This window comes from Vanellus vanellus (assembly GCF_965231255.1).
Source record: "Vanellus vanellus genome assembly, chromosome: 2".
Lineage (NCBI taxonomy): Eukaryota > Metazoa > Chordata > Aves > Charadriiformes > Charadriidae > Vanellus > Vanellus vanellus.
The window spans coordinates 108,327,701-108,344,963 of record NC_138906.1 but is presented as its reverse complement, the minus strand read 5'-3'; the positions used below and the strand labels follow the sequence as shown (position 1 = coordinate 108,344,963).

Below are 17,263 nucleotides of genomic sequence, written 5' to 3'. Positions count from 1 at the left end.
AAGAGAGGGGTGTTTCTGTGCTTGAAAATTTTATATACGTGCATAGATAAGCCTATGAGTGTGATGTAATTTGTGTGTATATTTTAAAAATAGCGTGCTAAAAGCAGAAAAAAGTTGTGGAAAACTCCAATGCAGATTTAGTAGATTAATTTTTTTGAGCCTGATCAGTTTCCAGATCAGCTCTCTGTATTTACTTTTGTTTGATGCCTGTTACTTAAGTTCTGCAATTTCTGTTTTGTTTGGAGAGGGGGAAACCCTTATGGATAATTTCAGAAATATTTCTTTTGTGAAGTTAATTGTTTTTTATTTGTTTCTAGGAAATGGCTCTTGAAGTTAAATGAGGCTGGATAAAAAACATAAATGAAGCAGAAGCTGCTCTGCATGTGTTAGGGCTATATCACCACAAGCACTGCTGATCAGCCGGACTTGGTAACTTGTCATAATGAAGAAAATTAGTCTCAAAACAATTCGCAAATCCTTTAACTTAAATAAAAGTAAAGATGAAAGTGACTTTGTAGTGGTTCAGCAGCCATCGTTAAGTGAATTTGGAAAAGATGACTCCTTGTTTGGCAGCTGCTATGGTAAAGATTTGGCTAGCTGTGAAGTCAATAGTGAAGATGAAAAAGGAGGCAAAAATAGATCAAAAAGTGAAAGCTTAATGGGTACGTTAAAAAGGAGGCTTTCAGCAAAACAAAAACAGAAAGGCAAAGGCAGCACACCATCTGTAAGCTCTGCAGATGATGACACCTTTTCTTCCTCATCTGCTCCAATAACCTTCAAAGATGTGCGAGCTCAAAGACCTCTGAGATCCACTTCCCTCCGTAATCACCATTACAGTCCAACTCCGTGGCCTCTTCGACCTACAAATTCAGAAGAGACTTGCATCAAAATGGAAGTGAAAGTCAAGGCCTTGGTCCATTCCTCTAATCCAAGCCCAGCACTGAATGGCGTTCGAAAGGACTTCCATGACTTGCAGTCAGACAACGTGTTCCAGGAACAAAACAATGCATTAAAGAATACGGAATCTCAGAACGGGGACTTGCATCTTCATATTGATGAACATGTGCCTGTAGTTATTGGATTAATGCCTCAGGACTACATTCAGTATACTGTGCCTTTAGATGAGGGAATGTATCCTTTGGAAGGATCACGTAGTTACTGTCTGGATAGTTCCTCACCCATGGAAGTTTCAACTGTTTCTTCTCAAGTGGGGGGAAATGCTTTCCATGAAGAAGAGAGCCAAGTGGATCAGGATGTAGTTGTTCCACCGGACATCTTTGTGGACCAGACGGTGAATGGTTTGTTAATTGGTACCACAGGAGTCATGTTGCAAAGCCCAAGAGTTAATCACAGTGATGTCCCTCCACTCTCACCTTTGCTACCTCCAATGCAGAATAATCAAATCCAAAGGAACTTCAATGGATTGAATGGCACAGATGCCCACGTGGCTGAAAGTATGCGCTGCCATTTGAATTTTGATCCTAACACTGCCCCTGGAGTTGGAAGAGTTTATGATTCTGTACAGAACAGTGGTCCTATGGTTGTGACAAGTCTCACAGAAGAACTGAAAAAACTTGCAAAACAAGGATGGTACTGGGGCCCCATTACACGTTGGGAGGCAGAGGGAAAATTAGCTAATGTGCCTGATGGCTCGTTTCTTGTTCGAGATAGTTCTGATGATCGTTATCTTTTAAGTTTGAGTTTTCGTTCCCATGGAAAAACTCTTCACACTAGAATTGAACACTCAAATGGTAGGTTTAGCTTTTATGAACAACCAGATGTGGAGGGACATACGTCTATAGTTGACTTAATTGAACATTCAATCAGGGACTCTGAAAATGGAGCTTTCTGCTATTCAAGATCCCGACTGCCTGGATCAGCAACTTACCCAGTGAGACTGACAAATCCAGTATCTCGGTTTATGCAGGTGCGTTCTTTACAATACCTGTGTCGTTTTGTAATACGTCAGTACACCAGAATAGACCTGATTCAGAAACTGCCTTTGCCAAACAAAATGAAGGATTATTTACAGGAGAAGCACTACTGAAAGCTTATGGGAATCTTGCATCTTGCACTTTGGGAACAACAACAACAAAAAGAGATTGAATTACAGTTTACAGACTTTCATTATTATCAAAATCTTTTGCTGCCATAAAAATATTTCATTTTTGTGTGTAAAAGAAAAGTAATGCATTTGAGTTTATGTTTGTTTGGGGTTTTTTTGTGTATTTTGGGGGGCTTTTTTTTTTTTTTTTTGGAAAGAATGATCTCAAGTTTATTTTTAGAAGTGTGAAATAGCTATCTTTTCATCAATGTGCAGATTAATCACAATGTGAATGATCAAATTCTCCTTAATTTCCCCCAAGTCCTTTGCTGCTATCCACTGTGATTTTTATGCATTGAAAGCACATTTCATGTGTATTCAACCATAAGTAAAAGTCAAATGAAACTTGTTGAATGGATTTTTTTTTTTTTCCTTTAAAATAGCCTTTTTGAAAAAAATGATCGTGGATAAAAAACATTGGTATTCTAAATTGCAGAATTTACGTCTATGTTAAAAACCATTTCCTAGTACCCTAATTATAAATTTCTGTAGAGATATGCCCTAATGTAGAACTTACAGACAGAGCTGTGTGACAAGAACATGGTTATGTGGCATATCTTGCGAAAAAAAACCCTTCTTTCTCCTAAGCCTTGTATTGTCTGTACGCTATTTTGTGTTTGAGAAGGTTGGTTCAGCCACCTTCTTGTCTCAGTATTTTGTCCTTCTGAAAATGGCCTTTAAAAAAAAGAAGTCTGTGAAAGTCGATGAGTAGTACCTATAAGGAAATTTTTGTATTGGGATCTTGTCAAATATTATCTTTTAAAATCATGCCATCAGTTAAATAAATGAACGCTTACTGGGTCCCCTCTTTCTGTCCTTTTCCCTCCTACCTCCTCTTAGGGGATGGGGCGGGGGTGTATGAAATTTCCTGGATTTGTAGGAAGACTCTAGGAATTGTTATGGGAACATAAATTGATAAGCCATTTTAGGGATGGGGTAAAACTTCTGATAGGATGATTTCTACAATATCTATTCAAACTACTTGAAATGTTATCATTTTCTGCATTTTTTTCACTTCAGAAATGCAGTAATACACTAATGTCCTTTGGATTGTTTTCCCCTGTTTTGGATATCCTTTGGGGAGGAAGGAACAGGACTGATAGCATTTTGGATGGAAGATGCTTAAAATGCATCTCTAAAGCTCTATTCTCATAGCCTTTCAAATTATGGGGAAAAGAGGTTTGAATATATATTGACCGCAGAAAATGTTTCAGTTTACTGTCATGAAATATGTTTTGACATATGAAATATTGAATCAATTAAGTAAATGTTTATATCTGTCAAAGATTCTGGCATTTGAAAAGCTTACAGTTATTCTAACCTTCTGTAGGGAAAAAAAAAAAGACTTTCAGTGGGGAGTATAGATTCTACACCGTAATGTTTTCATCTTGCAAGGTTAATCCATGGCATTTTCCTGGTTTGTTTCAGATGTTTTTTCCCCCATGATTCCATCATTTTTATGAGTTATTTGTTAAAGGGATCGTGGTTGGCTTGGGAGGGAGGCTTGCTTTGCCTGCCTCTGCCCCCCTGTTTTGTATTTTAGAATGTCATCTTCGCCATCTCTGGTAGGAGTTGATAGCAAACATCAGCTTAGAAATGGCTGTTCATCTTTGATACAGCTTTCTTGAGGTCATTTTCTTCTTGTTTAATCTAGCCTTTTGTCCCCTGAAATGAGTCTTTAGTAATGAATACAGTATTGCTGCAAGGTGGTGCAATAGCACTACATCTTGGGTTGCCTGAATTGATAGACTAAATTTATATTTTTTTAATTTATTTTTTGACCATAATGTTTAACTAAAAAATAAAAAAAAGAAAATCAAAGGTAGATAAAGGCTACCTTTGCTTTTAAGGGAGAGAGAATAACGATTCTTCTTTAGTCTAATAAAGTTTTAAACTTAAAAAAAAAATCTAGAGCAGTCTATATGTGTAATTTGTTGGCTCTGCCATTGAGATATATGTATGCAAGGGTGAACTCTGTTTTCATTTTTTCCTCTACTGACTTCCCCCTCCCACACCCCCCTGAATCAGGATCACTAACTTTATTCAAAAAGGCACAATAACCTGTTGTATGGTACAGTGTTCTGATTCTGTCTGTGGGGAGGAAAAAGAAAATCATTTTTATGGATTTCAGATGCATACTTTTGGAAGAAAACCTCTGGCATTTTCTTCACTTTAAAAATTCTTTCCCTGTACAAGCTAGAGAGCCTATGCATTCTACAGAATCTTTGAAAGATTATAGTATATTAAATATTTTCTTTGCCATTTAATACCACTATTGAATGCATTAAACATATGTTTATACTATGCCACATGCATTAATTTAGCAGCCATTGCAGTGAAACTTAAATAGTTGAAGCTGTAATAGCCTGGTCTTATTGCTGAATTGAAAAACACGCAAGAACACACTTGCTAAATTTCTTGCCCATGCCTTTATAAATTTCAGTTTGTTCACTCATACGTGTTGATGCTTTTTTTTTTTTTTTTTTTTTTTCTCCCAAACTTTGGTTCAACTCTCCAGTTTTTGAATTGCCTTCCTTGCTGTGTTCTTCATCTGTGAACTTAATCAGGTCGTTGACTTTGTCGTTTCCCCCTCCCCCAGAAAGCTTCCACAAAAGGAACACCGTAAAGTGGTTGAGGCCTAGGATGTGAGACCCGTATAGCACTTTGTTTCTAGATAACTAAATGGTGGCGCTATTTCTACTAAGCTCAAAATACTTTAAACCAGTAAGTAGACGCAAATACTTATTTTTACAGGTTGTTAATCAGAACCTCTACGGTATTTTTTCGTGCTGAGGTAACTGGCCCGCCATGAGAAGGAACCCAGAAAATTGACTTTGAAAACATTAAAGATACTTACAATTTCTTCTAATAAAGATTAACATAAAAGAAACACAGTAACTTATAGTTATGAGACAATTTAGAAGTACTTGGAGTAATCACGAAAAATGTTTACTTCTGCTTTTTGAAAATTAAAGGACCAAAGTGTCTTGACAAATAAAAGGAAAGTGATTGAGGATATTTTGGGGACCTTTGGAAGTAGATACACTAGGAATAAAAGCTAACTGACTGTGATACTTATAGAGTAGAAATATGGCTGTTTATTCAGCACGACAGTTTAAGGGTTCAAAAGGTATGCTTTTATGTAATTGGATTGTGGAAAAATGTTTTTGAAAATGAAGCTTTGAAATAAAAGTCCTTTTTTGAGCATCTGAAATTATTGAATTTATTGATAACATTGTCTGTTTTACCAATTAGGAAAACAACACCTTATATTTGGAAATATAAAACTAAATTTGCACAGTTTTCTGTGTGTGTGTTGTTTGGTTGTTTTTTTTTTTGTTATAAACAACTGAAAGTGGTTTGTATTCTTTGATCTATTTGAAGGATATAGCACTTATGCTGCCGTTGACATAGTGAATGCCACCTTTTTATCAAAATGTTTTTCTGTCAAAAGGATCAGAAATGCAATTATTAATTAAACTCTTTGTTCTCAGATGAGCTGACTTTACATTTTGTTAACGCCAGTTTCTTTCTGTGAATATTGATTGCAGGGCTAAGTGAAATCTGTGCAGTTTTTGTTTTGATTCATTTCATCTATGTGAATACTGGCATTATAAATTTTAAACAGCATACCAGCAATGTATGGGCTATGATTCTGATGAGAAGTATTTCTCTGTTACTGAACTTTCAAATTCTGAGCTAAGGTATGGATAAATTAATGATTGTCAATTTAATATCTTAAAATCTTTTTACGACTGCAAAGAATAAAAATTACAGGCATTCTTTATAAATAAAATACGGGCTAGATGGTAGTTCATAATAAGGGAAATATGGCATTGTTGTATCTGGAAAGTGTTCTAAATTCTACACAGATAATGAAAAATTTTGTATGACTACATGTTGGGTTAAAGAATTTTTATAGTGATGATGGAGTGCCATGAAGTTAATACTTGCAATCCAGATTGCTGTAGTTTACACTTTTCTCTGTTTCAGACCTGGTGTGCACTGTTTGTACTAAGCACGCCACAGAGTGAATTATCCAAAGTCCATTGATTTTAATGTGTTTTGGTTTGTAAACGAAATTATAGTAATTTCTTGCACATTTTTGAAAAATAATTGTATAAGGATTTATGTATCTGCTTCTGGATACAGTGTGTAAATAAAAATTTCATTCACAAGATTTGTGGCGTGTTCTATATCTTACAGACATCCTAAAAAAAAAAAAAAAAAACAACCTGAAAGACACTGGAAAATTTGGGCATCTGACAAGTGTTTAAATTTTAATGGTTGCAGTTTAAACTATTCTATATTTTTTTAACGCCTGCTAGTTGACTTATCAAAACATTTCTATGAACCAATTATATTAATACCTACTTTTCAAAAGCAGAAGAAAAATTGCCAGAACATAACTAGGATATGATTTTTAAAAGGTTTGCATACCTTTACATAAGCTATTTTTTATAGTTTTTGGGTTTTTTCTTTCTTAAAAACATTACAGAATTTGTAATAAAAGTCCCCATTTCATCCAGATGTCTGCCAAAGGTAATATACCACCTCTTGGCTTTCAAGCAAGCAAATAGGTCTTACTCGGTGCTAAGGTAAAAAATTATTTATGGTGTTGATCTTCATATATTCACTTGATGCTGTCCTAGATTCACTTTCAAAAGGGAGTGGCATTTTAAACCCTGCAAAATCACACAAATAATCCAGAAGATCAAGGATAAACAAAAGATATGCAAAAGATATGCACAATTGTTCACATGCTTTCATGTAGACGTGATTTACAAACATATGACTCAAATTCAAGAAAATACCACCTGCTGCTTAGGTCTTGGTTATAACTGGGTTTGGTGTTTTGTGGGGTTTTTTGTTTGGTTGGTTAGGTTCTTTTTCTTAACAAACAAGCAAAAACCCACAGCCTCGGTAGTGAGTAATTATTGTTCATATTGTCCACAGCTGATATGTACTTTTCTATGTATTCTGTAACTTAATTCCTAAAACAGTAACCAGAAATAATTCACAGTCTTTGCCATTTAAGAGAAAGACGCCTTCTACTTCCTACGGCTGGGGCTGCTATTGCACACCCAGTATGGCTGGTGTTCCACAGGGGATCCTGATGGGATTTTGTTGTTAAGTCTGCATGATGCTCTTCTCTATGTTCGTTCTATTCACTTCAGAAATGGTGAGAAATAAACTTATCCTCAAATGTTTTGTCGGTAAGTGGTGAAAGGTGAGTAAAAGTTAATTTTAGAGCTGCCTGCCATGATCCAGGGAGGACTGAAATGTTTATAATCAAGATGCCTGTGATCTTAATTATTTCTACCTTGCATTCAATCAACTTCATAGCTGTGAGAGTGGAAGAGAAACGCTGAGCCGCTGCCGGATCAAGAAAGCTTGCCGCATGCCTGATAATGTAACCCTTGTACCGAGAACCAAAGCAGGGCTTGAGGGTGGGGAGGTGAATGAAGTCATCCTCTGCAATTAAGGGAAGACCTCAGAGATCACAAACCTGCAAGATCAAGTAGAAATATTTAATGTTTAGGAAACAATGTTCGATCATTTCCCTCCAGCACATACAATTTGCTTGCAGTCTGTGCTTTTGTTTCCTTTTCAAAGGCTAAGATTCAGCCGAGCATTTTAGCATCCCTTGCAGCATTAGTATGCACATCTTTGACTTTTCTGGTAAGGTAATACATACTCATTCCTGTTAAAGCCATGTAAAGTAGGAATAGGCTATTGTAGGGAGTGGAGACAATGGTGATTTGTTTTTGAGGAATGGCTCGGAAATAAGAGGTGTTCTCCCTCCTGAGACAGGAGTCTGCGAGTCTCTCAGGCCAACTTTCCCCATGCTGTCAGAAGCCCTCACGAAACAGGCTTAAAAAAAGAAAGGAATGTTTCCTTGCATAGAATGAGGAAGGAAAGATAAACGAGGCGTCTTTCAGTTTCGGTGGGTGAGAATTAGTAAGTTTGGATGGACCCAGAGGAAGGATGCGTGACGGAGTCTGGACCACTCCTGACAGTGGCGGCTCAAGTGCTGTTTGGGCAATTACGTGTCGTGGAGGGAAGAATCAACGTACTGCGAAAGGAAGAGGAGCTGTAGCAAAGGTCATGCAGGTTTTGTAAAACTTAGAAGCAACTGCGTCCAATGTTAAAAGTGTCTTATGTCTTTGTCTGTTCTTCAAAATGTCTCATTTTCTTTCATTCGTAAAACACTTCAGTTGCAACTCCAGTTTTCATGGCCCTGTGATGAGGCATCGCGTTCTCTTCGGCTGAGCCTGCTGCAGTAAGAAGGGCAGTTTTTTAAAAGCAACCCCTGTTGGTTATGGCTGTTTAAATAGGAAATATCACTTAAATAGATGGAAGAAGTAATTCAAATATATTTTCCAGAATTCTTCCTTAAATAGCTAGAGCATCTGTCATCACGTGATCAAGAAGATCGTACCTATTTCTTAATGACACATGTTGTCTATTCAGTTAAACACCTTTCAGCTAAGCGAGAAGGGAAAACACCTCTTGAATTTCTCAGGATGCCACTGGGATACCTCTGTGTTTGGCCACGTCACATCAGCCAAGGGGGTATCTGAGCTGAAGAGCTTTTTGGCAGGGTTGCTTTCCCACAGCCCGTGTTCAACACGGCAGCTCTGCCCCAGCCCTTTGCTCCCATCAGCAGACAGCAGCTGTCTGGTTCAGTGTCTGGTTGGAGTTTGTTTGGATTGTCAAAAGGTTTTCTGTGTCTGTTGCTGCAAACTCGGGTTGCCACTGAAAAGCGTACTTTATACTTTCTTTCAGAGCACCGTTCTTCCCTGGTTGTCTGCCCTGTATCACTCCAAGAAGAAAATAAATGACCTTGTGAATGTTCTAACCTTCCTCAAACCTGATCTTGTCCGAAACAAAACTTTCTGGTTTAAACAGTCCCATTTTGAACTAATGGAAAAGTTACTGGAACTGTTTTATGCAAGTAGTGTTTTCTGTCAGTATTATGACGCTGAAACCTCTAAAAGACTTGATTGTGTAACAACTTCTAAGATACTCCATAGTTCTCGTGACCGTAGAGTTAAGCATGGAAAATATTTAGATTGGAAAAGCTAAAGTCTGTGAAATTCATCATTACCTTTTTCTATACGGTTTGAACTTCCGCATGGGAGCACCAAAGGATGGGCACGCCAGGAAAATAAACAACATTCCTGCTGTCCTCCTGTTGCAATGAAAACTTCTGCTTAGCTCTGCTGAATGGAGAAGTTGTTAGGGAAATTCCCAAATCCCAGACAGAAGAACGTTCCCGTCATTCCTGCAGAAAAGAGGGGTTGGTGCTCAGGGTAGGTGCCGTGGCAGGCGCAGCTCCTGGGGTGTGTTCTGCCCGCGTCGAGAGAGTCCAGAGGCGATACGACCTCTCATAGGTGAGTCCCTTTTTAATTTTTGATCTCTTTTTCAGATCTCGTCACTAATGATAATATCCTGCTGGTTGGCAATGTTCTGAGAAACGCCTGGCTTTCTAGACTGTAGAGAAGTGCAGGTCCATGGCAGATTTGCTCCTTTCTGTCACTCATCTGTGACAATCAACGACCACTTTCAAATGTGCTGACTTCCCCATACGTTTTCTTTCTCTTCACGTACCTTTTCAGCTTCGGTGGATAAATCCAAACCTCAGAAGTCATAGAAGGACGGAAATGGTTGCTATCCCTGTATTTTCAGTAGGATTTTTTTTTGTCTGATCACAGGCTGTTACATGCAATTTAATACCGACATCGTTAACATCTTCACACCACTTAGATGTTAGGAAGCGTTCATCAAAGAATCATTTTAGTTGGGAGCTAATTAACTACTCGTGTGGGTTAACATAATGCTGAAAGTGAAGATAACCTCACCATCATCTTTTGGTACTTAATTTACTGTATATCCAAGTTTCTAATGAAGATAATTAAATACTTAGATTGAAAGTTGCAGCCTCTCATAATTAGATCATTATCTTTTCTCCAATTAACAGTGGTATTTGGGAAAAAATTATTTAAATTCTATTTTACTTCAACCTGTTAATTTTGGAAAGTGTTTCCTTACATTTAAAAAAATATAAATTTTTGGCACTGTCACATCTTCAAACGAACACTGACCTCAATAAATTTTCAAGTATAATTAATTTTAAATGGAATCCTAGAACAGACAATTTCCTATGGATAGTCAAAGAGCAGAATGTTAGACAGAAAGACTTGTTTCAGAAACAGTAATTGCCATCATAATCATTAAAGACTACTTTCTGTCTCTGAAAGTCCAATAATATATCAATTTAGTATATTGCTTTGTTCTAATATAATAAAAAGGCTTTCCAACTGCAATGCAATGCAAGAACTAAATATTACTTTCAGTGGCATTGTCCTGTTGAAGTGCTGAGACATCAGGAGGAAACTTCCTAATATCATAGCTAATGTCATAGTTCAATGACAAAGAAGCCCGTTTTAAGAAAGCCCCTGTCTCCAGCTACCCCAAAATCCCAAATCCTTCCTTCTATACATGAATGCCATCCACAACTGTGAATGTAAAAGGTTTGTGAGAGAACTGCCTCAAAATAATCAGTGCTTAAGATTTTTTCAAGTATGGCTAATCTAGTTAAGAGTTCAATGACATATATTTTGTACTAAGAACACAGTGCTCAAGAGAAAAATATATTCTAGAGCATCATTTAATAGACAAAGAAACAATGGTGTCATCTAAAAGTGACATTATGAAAACACAAAAATAACTTGTAATGAATTTGAGTTTCAAGTAACTTTTCAGTGAATTAGTTATCCCCCCAAGCACCAATGACAATCTTACTCAAAAAAGACTGATTTTTAGATAAGTTATAGCTCCTAGTTAATACCCAAATTATTTGGTTACTTTACATGAATTTAATTATGTTGGAATTAAACTTGGGGAAGGTTCTAAGAGGTTTTTGTTGTGGGAGTGGGGATTGAGTTTTTTTCCCAATTGTTGTCAGCTCTGCTGCTTCAGAAATGTGAGTTACATTTTGCACAGGCTCAGTTTGGAAATTGAGCTTTGTTTGGTAGAGATTTGCTTTTTTTAAAAATTTTAAGTAGTGTGTTCAGTTATTGGGACAATATTGCACTTGTAAAACTGTCAATATTTTGTAGTCTAGAAAATGGGATGTACAATGCAATGTGAGGGAACAGAACAGTTACAAAAACAATAGCTCTGAGCTTCTAGAAGAAAAACTTGAAGAAATGGCTTTATCATCTGCTTTTAAAAAAACAGATTGCATTGTTCTGTATTTTTGTTTCGCATCATAAAATATAGTTTTTAAATGGAAGGAAATCTACATGAAGAGTAACAATGTTTTAAAAAGCAGGATTTTCTTTCAAAAAACTAATGATTACATCTTACGATACTTACGCTTCTTCACGTGCATACCTACCTCGGAATATGGGCGTGTGTAGAGGTGGCAGTTCTCTGCAGCACCGTAACTCTTCGTTCTGACACTTCTCCCTCCCACTACTTTACCCAGACTGATTGCTTACAGCTCCATCTCTCCTGAAGCTTTAATCACTCTTTTCGGTGTCGTTTTCTGCTGCCCTTGTAGCATCGCTGACGCGCTTGCTGTACGCGATATTCATATTAAAACCTGCAATGTGACGCGATAAACTCTATCCCTTCGTATCGGATACAGAGGGAGAAGCAACAACAGGAGCATCATTCAGCTGGCTGGTGTCGCACGTGCCATCAGCTGCCTCGGGATCCATACAGCCCTGGGAAGGGGCTCTGTCCAAGGCCTCTGGCTTAAATCGTTGGCTTCAGCAATGTGGGAATGACGGTTGTGGCTTGACAGCTTGAGGGAAGTTATCCTAAGTAAGAGAGAGCAGATAAAGTATTTGTTTCTAGAAGCCTCTGTAGAAATGGTGCCTGAGGCTTTTTGTGGCTTGAGGCAGGCATTCTCAAGAGTTGTCGTAACAAGAATAAGAATAACATGGCAGAGAAATGAGCTTCCAGTTTTAGACGATGCCGCTAATCACATTCTGCCTGCCCAGAGCGTGACCTGCAACTACTCAGGGTCACCGTAATCAGCCTGCTGATGAAGTTACGTGCAAGTTGCTGGCCAAGGGCGATGAAATTATTTCAGGGAGCCGACGTACTGAGTGTGAACTGGGATCAATGATTCATTGTCTTTCCCAAAGCAAGATCTTGAGGGGAAAAAGTGAAAGTAGGAGAGACAGGTTCAAAAGAAAGAAGAGGAAGAGGTTCTTCATGCAGCCAATCTCAAGGCGTGAAGCCCCTTTTCACCGGATGTTTTAGCTGCTAAGAATGTGTGCGAGCAAGAACATAAGTTCATGTGTTAGAAATACTTGCAGTTCTGTTAAATGCAGAGACGGTGCAGGATGGCGAGGAGAGCATCCCAAGGGCAGATTGTTTATGCTTTTCCTATTCTGGTCGTCTTTTCCAGAATTGTGTTCTAACCGGACAAACGTGACATTGAGCTGTGAGGATCTTCGGACAGACTCTGTGCCTGTGCTTACGTTTTCACATTTGGTGAGAAACTGTAAATCTTTGAAATCCTGTCTAACACTTCTTGTTTCTATAGTTTGGGGTCAGTAGGAATTTTAAGGATGAATATGTTCTTGGTCATTGTGGAAAGTGTAACTTTTTTTTTTTTTTTAAGGAAACATTAAACAGAACAATAAATAATTTGGCATTTGTAAGGCAAAGGATTGCTCCCAGCTGGAGCATCTAACAGATTTTTCATGGAGCTCTTCAGTACTTTTTTTTTAGTGCAAAGCCAGTGTTAAAATAAATTCAAGATCTGCTTCAGATTCATTCTAGCACTGAAAGCTTTGAAAAACATCATATCCAAGAGAGAGATTTGTATTTGAACCAACATAAAATCTGTGTAATATAAATATTTCAGCACATAAGAAGAACAAGAGCGAATCTGAAATTATGTTCTTTCGCCCGTGCTTGCTAAAGCAGTGCTTCCATAAGCATATTTAGCTGCACAGAAAATGATTGAAATCTCTGTGTATCAGTTTGTATCAGAAGAAAACCTGATCTGCTTATCCTTATGACTGATTGGAAGCATACTGGCCTATTTCATGTCATACTGTAATTATTACGTTGTAGGTTGGATGGTTTGTTTGAAGTTGCATAGGTGATGAAATAGCTAGGGGGGAATAAAGAAAAAATTGGGGGAAACGAGGGGAAAATCATTCATCCTTCTGTTTTTATATGAAAGTGAAAAAGAGAAGAAATACCACTAGAATGGTTGGAGACATCTTGGGTAAAGATGACTACCAACACTGCATTACAGGGGTTTTGCCTCTTTCTTTTTTTGTGTGTGTGTATATGTGTGTGAGTTTATTTGATGATTTTACTATGCATGTAAATAATGTCTAAGCTTCATAATTTGACACCTGTATACCTATTTCTCCTCGGATGCACTTTGTAGCCTGCTTCTGGAGATTTTTCAGAGATTATGTTTTCCAAGACCTATCAGAAAACAGCTTTTATGTTTTGGGTTTGTTTTTTTTTTTTTTATGTTCTTACTTTTCTCTTAAAGATTAAATTGCTGCAGGAGAAAAATGGTGAAGTAAAATTTTTCAGTCCTGGATAGTCTTGGAAAAGATCAAATGCTCAGCTAATGAATGGATTAGTGCTCTTTCTCATTGCTTTATGAGTCTCAGATGTTTCCCGATGGAATTATATAAATAGATTTTGATAACGAACAAAGAGAAAATGTATTTTATTCCAAAAGTACTAATGCTGAAGGGCACGTCAAATGCTCTAAGTTTTTTTTTTTTTTTTTTTTTTTCTCTAGGATAGAAACTGAAAACCACCAAGGATTTTGACCAAAGATATTTTTTTAAATGGTGAGAAATAATTAAAAGAAGTGCATAATGAGTAATTTCCTAAGTCTAAAAGGATATTAGAAGGAACTGCAACACTGGGAGGTAAAAGAAAATTTAGGGCCTCATGCATGTGGAACCATAAATGCTTGTGCATCACCTCTTCCCTTTCAGGGTTGAATTTGAAAATGTTCCATAGTTGGAACCGAGCCTGTTGATAGCTGATTTTTCTTCCTGTAATACTATCTCTTATATAGTAAGAGAAAGGTTTTATCTTCTTTTTTTTTTTTTTTTTTTTTTTTTTTAAATCTCAAATTCTAATTTGAGAGGGTGGATATTGTGCAAATGTGGCAATCAACTGAAATTCTTGTCTTTCTCTAGGGATCTGTTGGGAACAGATGCTTATTCTTTTGATAGGAGGTGATAGTCAGTGTTTCATTTTAAACACAAATTATTTTTGGAGGCTGGGGAAATACAGAAAAAACGGATGAACATGAATTTTTTCTCCTCTGCAGACCTTTTACAAGTTTTGAATCTTAAACTAAAAACATGCATACTTTAAATAATCATGATGCAATTGGCAGGATGACAAGAACTAAAAATGTTTACACAATACGTAAAGGTTATATATTATTAAAATCTCATCTATCCTTAATAGTAAGTTAGTGTATTATTGTATCCTCATATATTCTTAATAGTAATGCATGCTTTATTTTGCAACTATATCTTAACACCTTCTGAGCCAATCTGAAGCTTTTCCATGCCTCACAGGCTGATCCTACTCACCTTTTTTCAAATTTATTACTTCTTTTCTTAGGCACACAGTAATATTAATACAGACGATATTTTATTAACTCATAAAATCCTTTGTCTTGTTATTATATGTCACACAATTCTCTTAAATGCAGTTATTGTGGGCATAAAGCATGAAAGTTTAAAAATCAGGACAGAAAAAGGAGCTAATTTTCTTCAATTAATGTTGACGTTTCACCTTTTTCTTCCTGTTTTTATGCACTCACATATCTGGTTTTAATTCTTGAGGTTAATTTTGGCTAAGCTGAGAATTATGTGACCTTGCACCAGTTGGTTAATTTCTCTGAGCCTCAGTAAACTTGGCAGAACAACTGGACAAGAACAGATCACTGGATAAAACAGATGGGAAAGGAATATAAATTTTACACAAAGCGCTATGCTTTGAGTTGAGTAACTTGAGGGGAGGGGGTGAAGCAAACAATAGACTGGATACAGGTTCCAAAGAGATCACCTAACCTGCCCAGGTAGTTAACCTACTCGAAGGAAAAATCCCACAGACTTATTTGAACGTGTAACGTGTCTGTCCGTTTCTGTACACGTATGGTGGTGCACAGACATATGACCGAGTGAGAAAGGACATTGAAGAAGTTCAGACAGTTCACAGGAGCTTTTAAGACCTTGTAAATGCACTTGTGAATACTCATACCATCATAAGCACTCATACCATACACTCTCATACCATCACAAGCAACATGGTAACATGTAGACAAACGTTTGCTTTGCATGGAGATTTCGGTAATCGCATATGTGTATGAGTAAATAGCTTGAAAGCACAATATGGAGCAGTAAAATAGAGTGCGTTTCTGCATGGCATGTATTAATGAAGACTTATTGGAATTAAATGAAGGGACTTGTTTCATTTCAGTTTTGTTCTAAGCTCCAAATAATCTCTCTTGTTTCAGGTAGACTGAGGGCAAGAAACTGCATTTGGAAATTGAAGCTGGGTAGCTTACTACCAAAGTTAAAATTTTGGCTAAATGGTATGAAATGCACATTGCTTAAAAGATGATTCACAGAACTCTGTAAATGACTGGAACTTTTTCTGGTTTTCCTTGTAAACTAGATTAGCCAATACTGTCTTCTGGGCCTGTGTTTCATATTCTAAATTTAAGGAAAAAAAAAAAAGTATTAATGAACTCATGATCTGTGACCAAGGCATGCTCTTATTCTTTTGCATTATATAAATATCATTGCAATTAATTTGAACCAAAAACATAGACAGGTGGTTCCACTTGACCTTTCTGGCTAGAAAATCAGGAGCAATTCAGATCATGACAAATGTTCTTACTAAAAACTACGACATTGCTTTAGCAAGCCAATATCAGCTGCCAGACATTGATGAGGCACTGCAGAGTTCAGAGGCTGTTGTTGTTAGTCAAGATTTTGGGGGCAATTATGCGTCTGTGGATGTTGATAGTAGCTCATCTGTATATTGTACTCAAGGGAGAAATTTGTTCAGCCATGGACATCAAACTGCAGTGGAGACATTTCAAGGAAATGAATCAAGCCAAATGGTTTAGCCAGACAAACAAAAATGCTAATTTGTCAGAGAGTATAAGAAACTACTTGTGTCTGTGTTGTAAGGGTTGTTTTTTTTTTTTTTAAATAACATTCCCAGGCTTATAGATATTGACTTTTTTTTAGGGAACTTAGATTTATTAAAAACTTTAAATATCAAACTACCCTTTTCTTCATATTGTTAGGCTTACTTGTCTGTTAGGTTCTGTCAACTCTAATTTCTCTAAGTAGCTTGATGATTATTTTAGTGGTGATTTGGAGGTGAAAAGAAGAGCAATGAACAGCGCACTCATTTGTGTATTTGAAGATATGAAAATTATGTCTATCATTTTAGCTTTCCCTGGTTGTTGAAGAGAAAAATTAGGAAGTTGCCTAAAACCAGAAAAGTCTGAGACAGTCTTGTTCCTTACTAGAGGTTTCAAAATTTGTCATGGTGCAGATTGTAGTTGAGACTATGGTTTAGAAATTGTCTGATAAGCAGATTATCGAGTAGCTGAGTTGATTACTTCACTATGTTGTAAGTTTTGTGTGTTCTTGGAAAGCAATATGGAGATAATTCACCTTCTGCTTTCGTTGAAATCAAAAGCATGTTGGTTTTGGAGGTGTTAGAATAGCACTAAGTATTTTTGCAAATTTCACAATACAGTCTATTTTTATTATGTAATACATCAGCTGGAATAACTCCTGCAGCAAAGGAGGCAGTACGCTATGGGCAGTTATTTTAACAGATTGTCAGATCACTATTGATCAGTAGATACATGGAGTCACTCTTCCAATTTGGAACTAAACTCTTCATACAAAGTTGCTGCCCTCCCAAGGATGTCAGTCATTTATGTGCCCCTAAAGTGCTCTATTTGTCTTTGCTAGTGTACCAAGAGAAATCTGTGTTCAACAACACGGCATTGCTTTATTTATTTATCTATTTGTTTATTTTATTAAACTTAATGCAACACAATCAAACTAGATGTCAGCTCTGTCTTCGATTTCTTTGAGGCAAGTGGTG

The 17,263-nt window shown here is 36.9% G+C and overlaps 1 protein-coding gene across 1 annotated transcript; it reads left to right on the top strand.

The window, feature by feature from the left end:
• The first annotated feature begins 424 nt into the window (after positions 1 to 424).
• Positions 425 to 2,570, top strand: SOCS6 (suppressor of cytokine signaling 6). The gene has a single exon (XM_082499705.1). The coding sequence runs from the start codon at positions 443 to 445 to the stop codon at positions 2,045 to 2,047; it is 1,605 nt and encodes a 534-aa protein (XP_082355831.1). The 5' UTR covers positions 425 to 442; the 3' UTR covers positions 2,048 to 2,570.
• Positions 2,571 to 17,263: the final 14,693 nt, after the last annotated feature.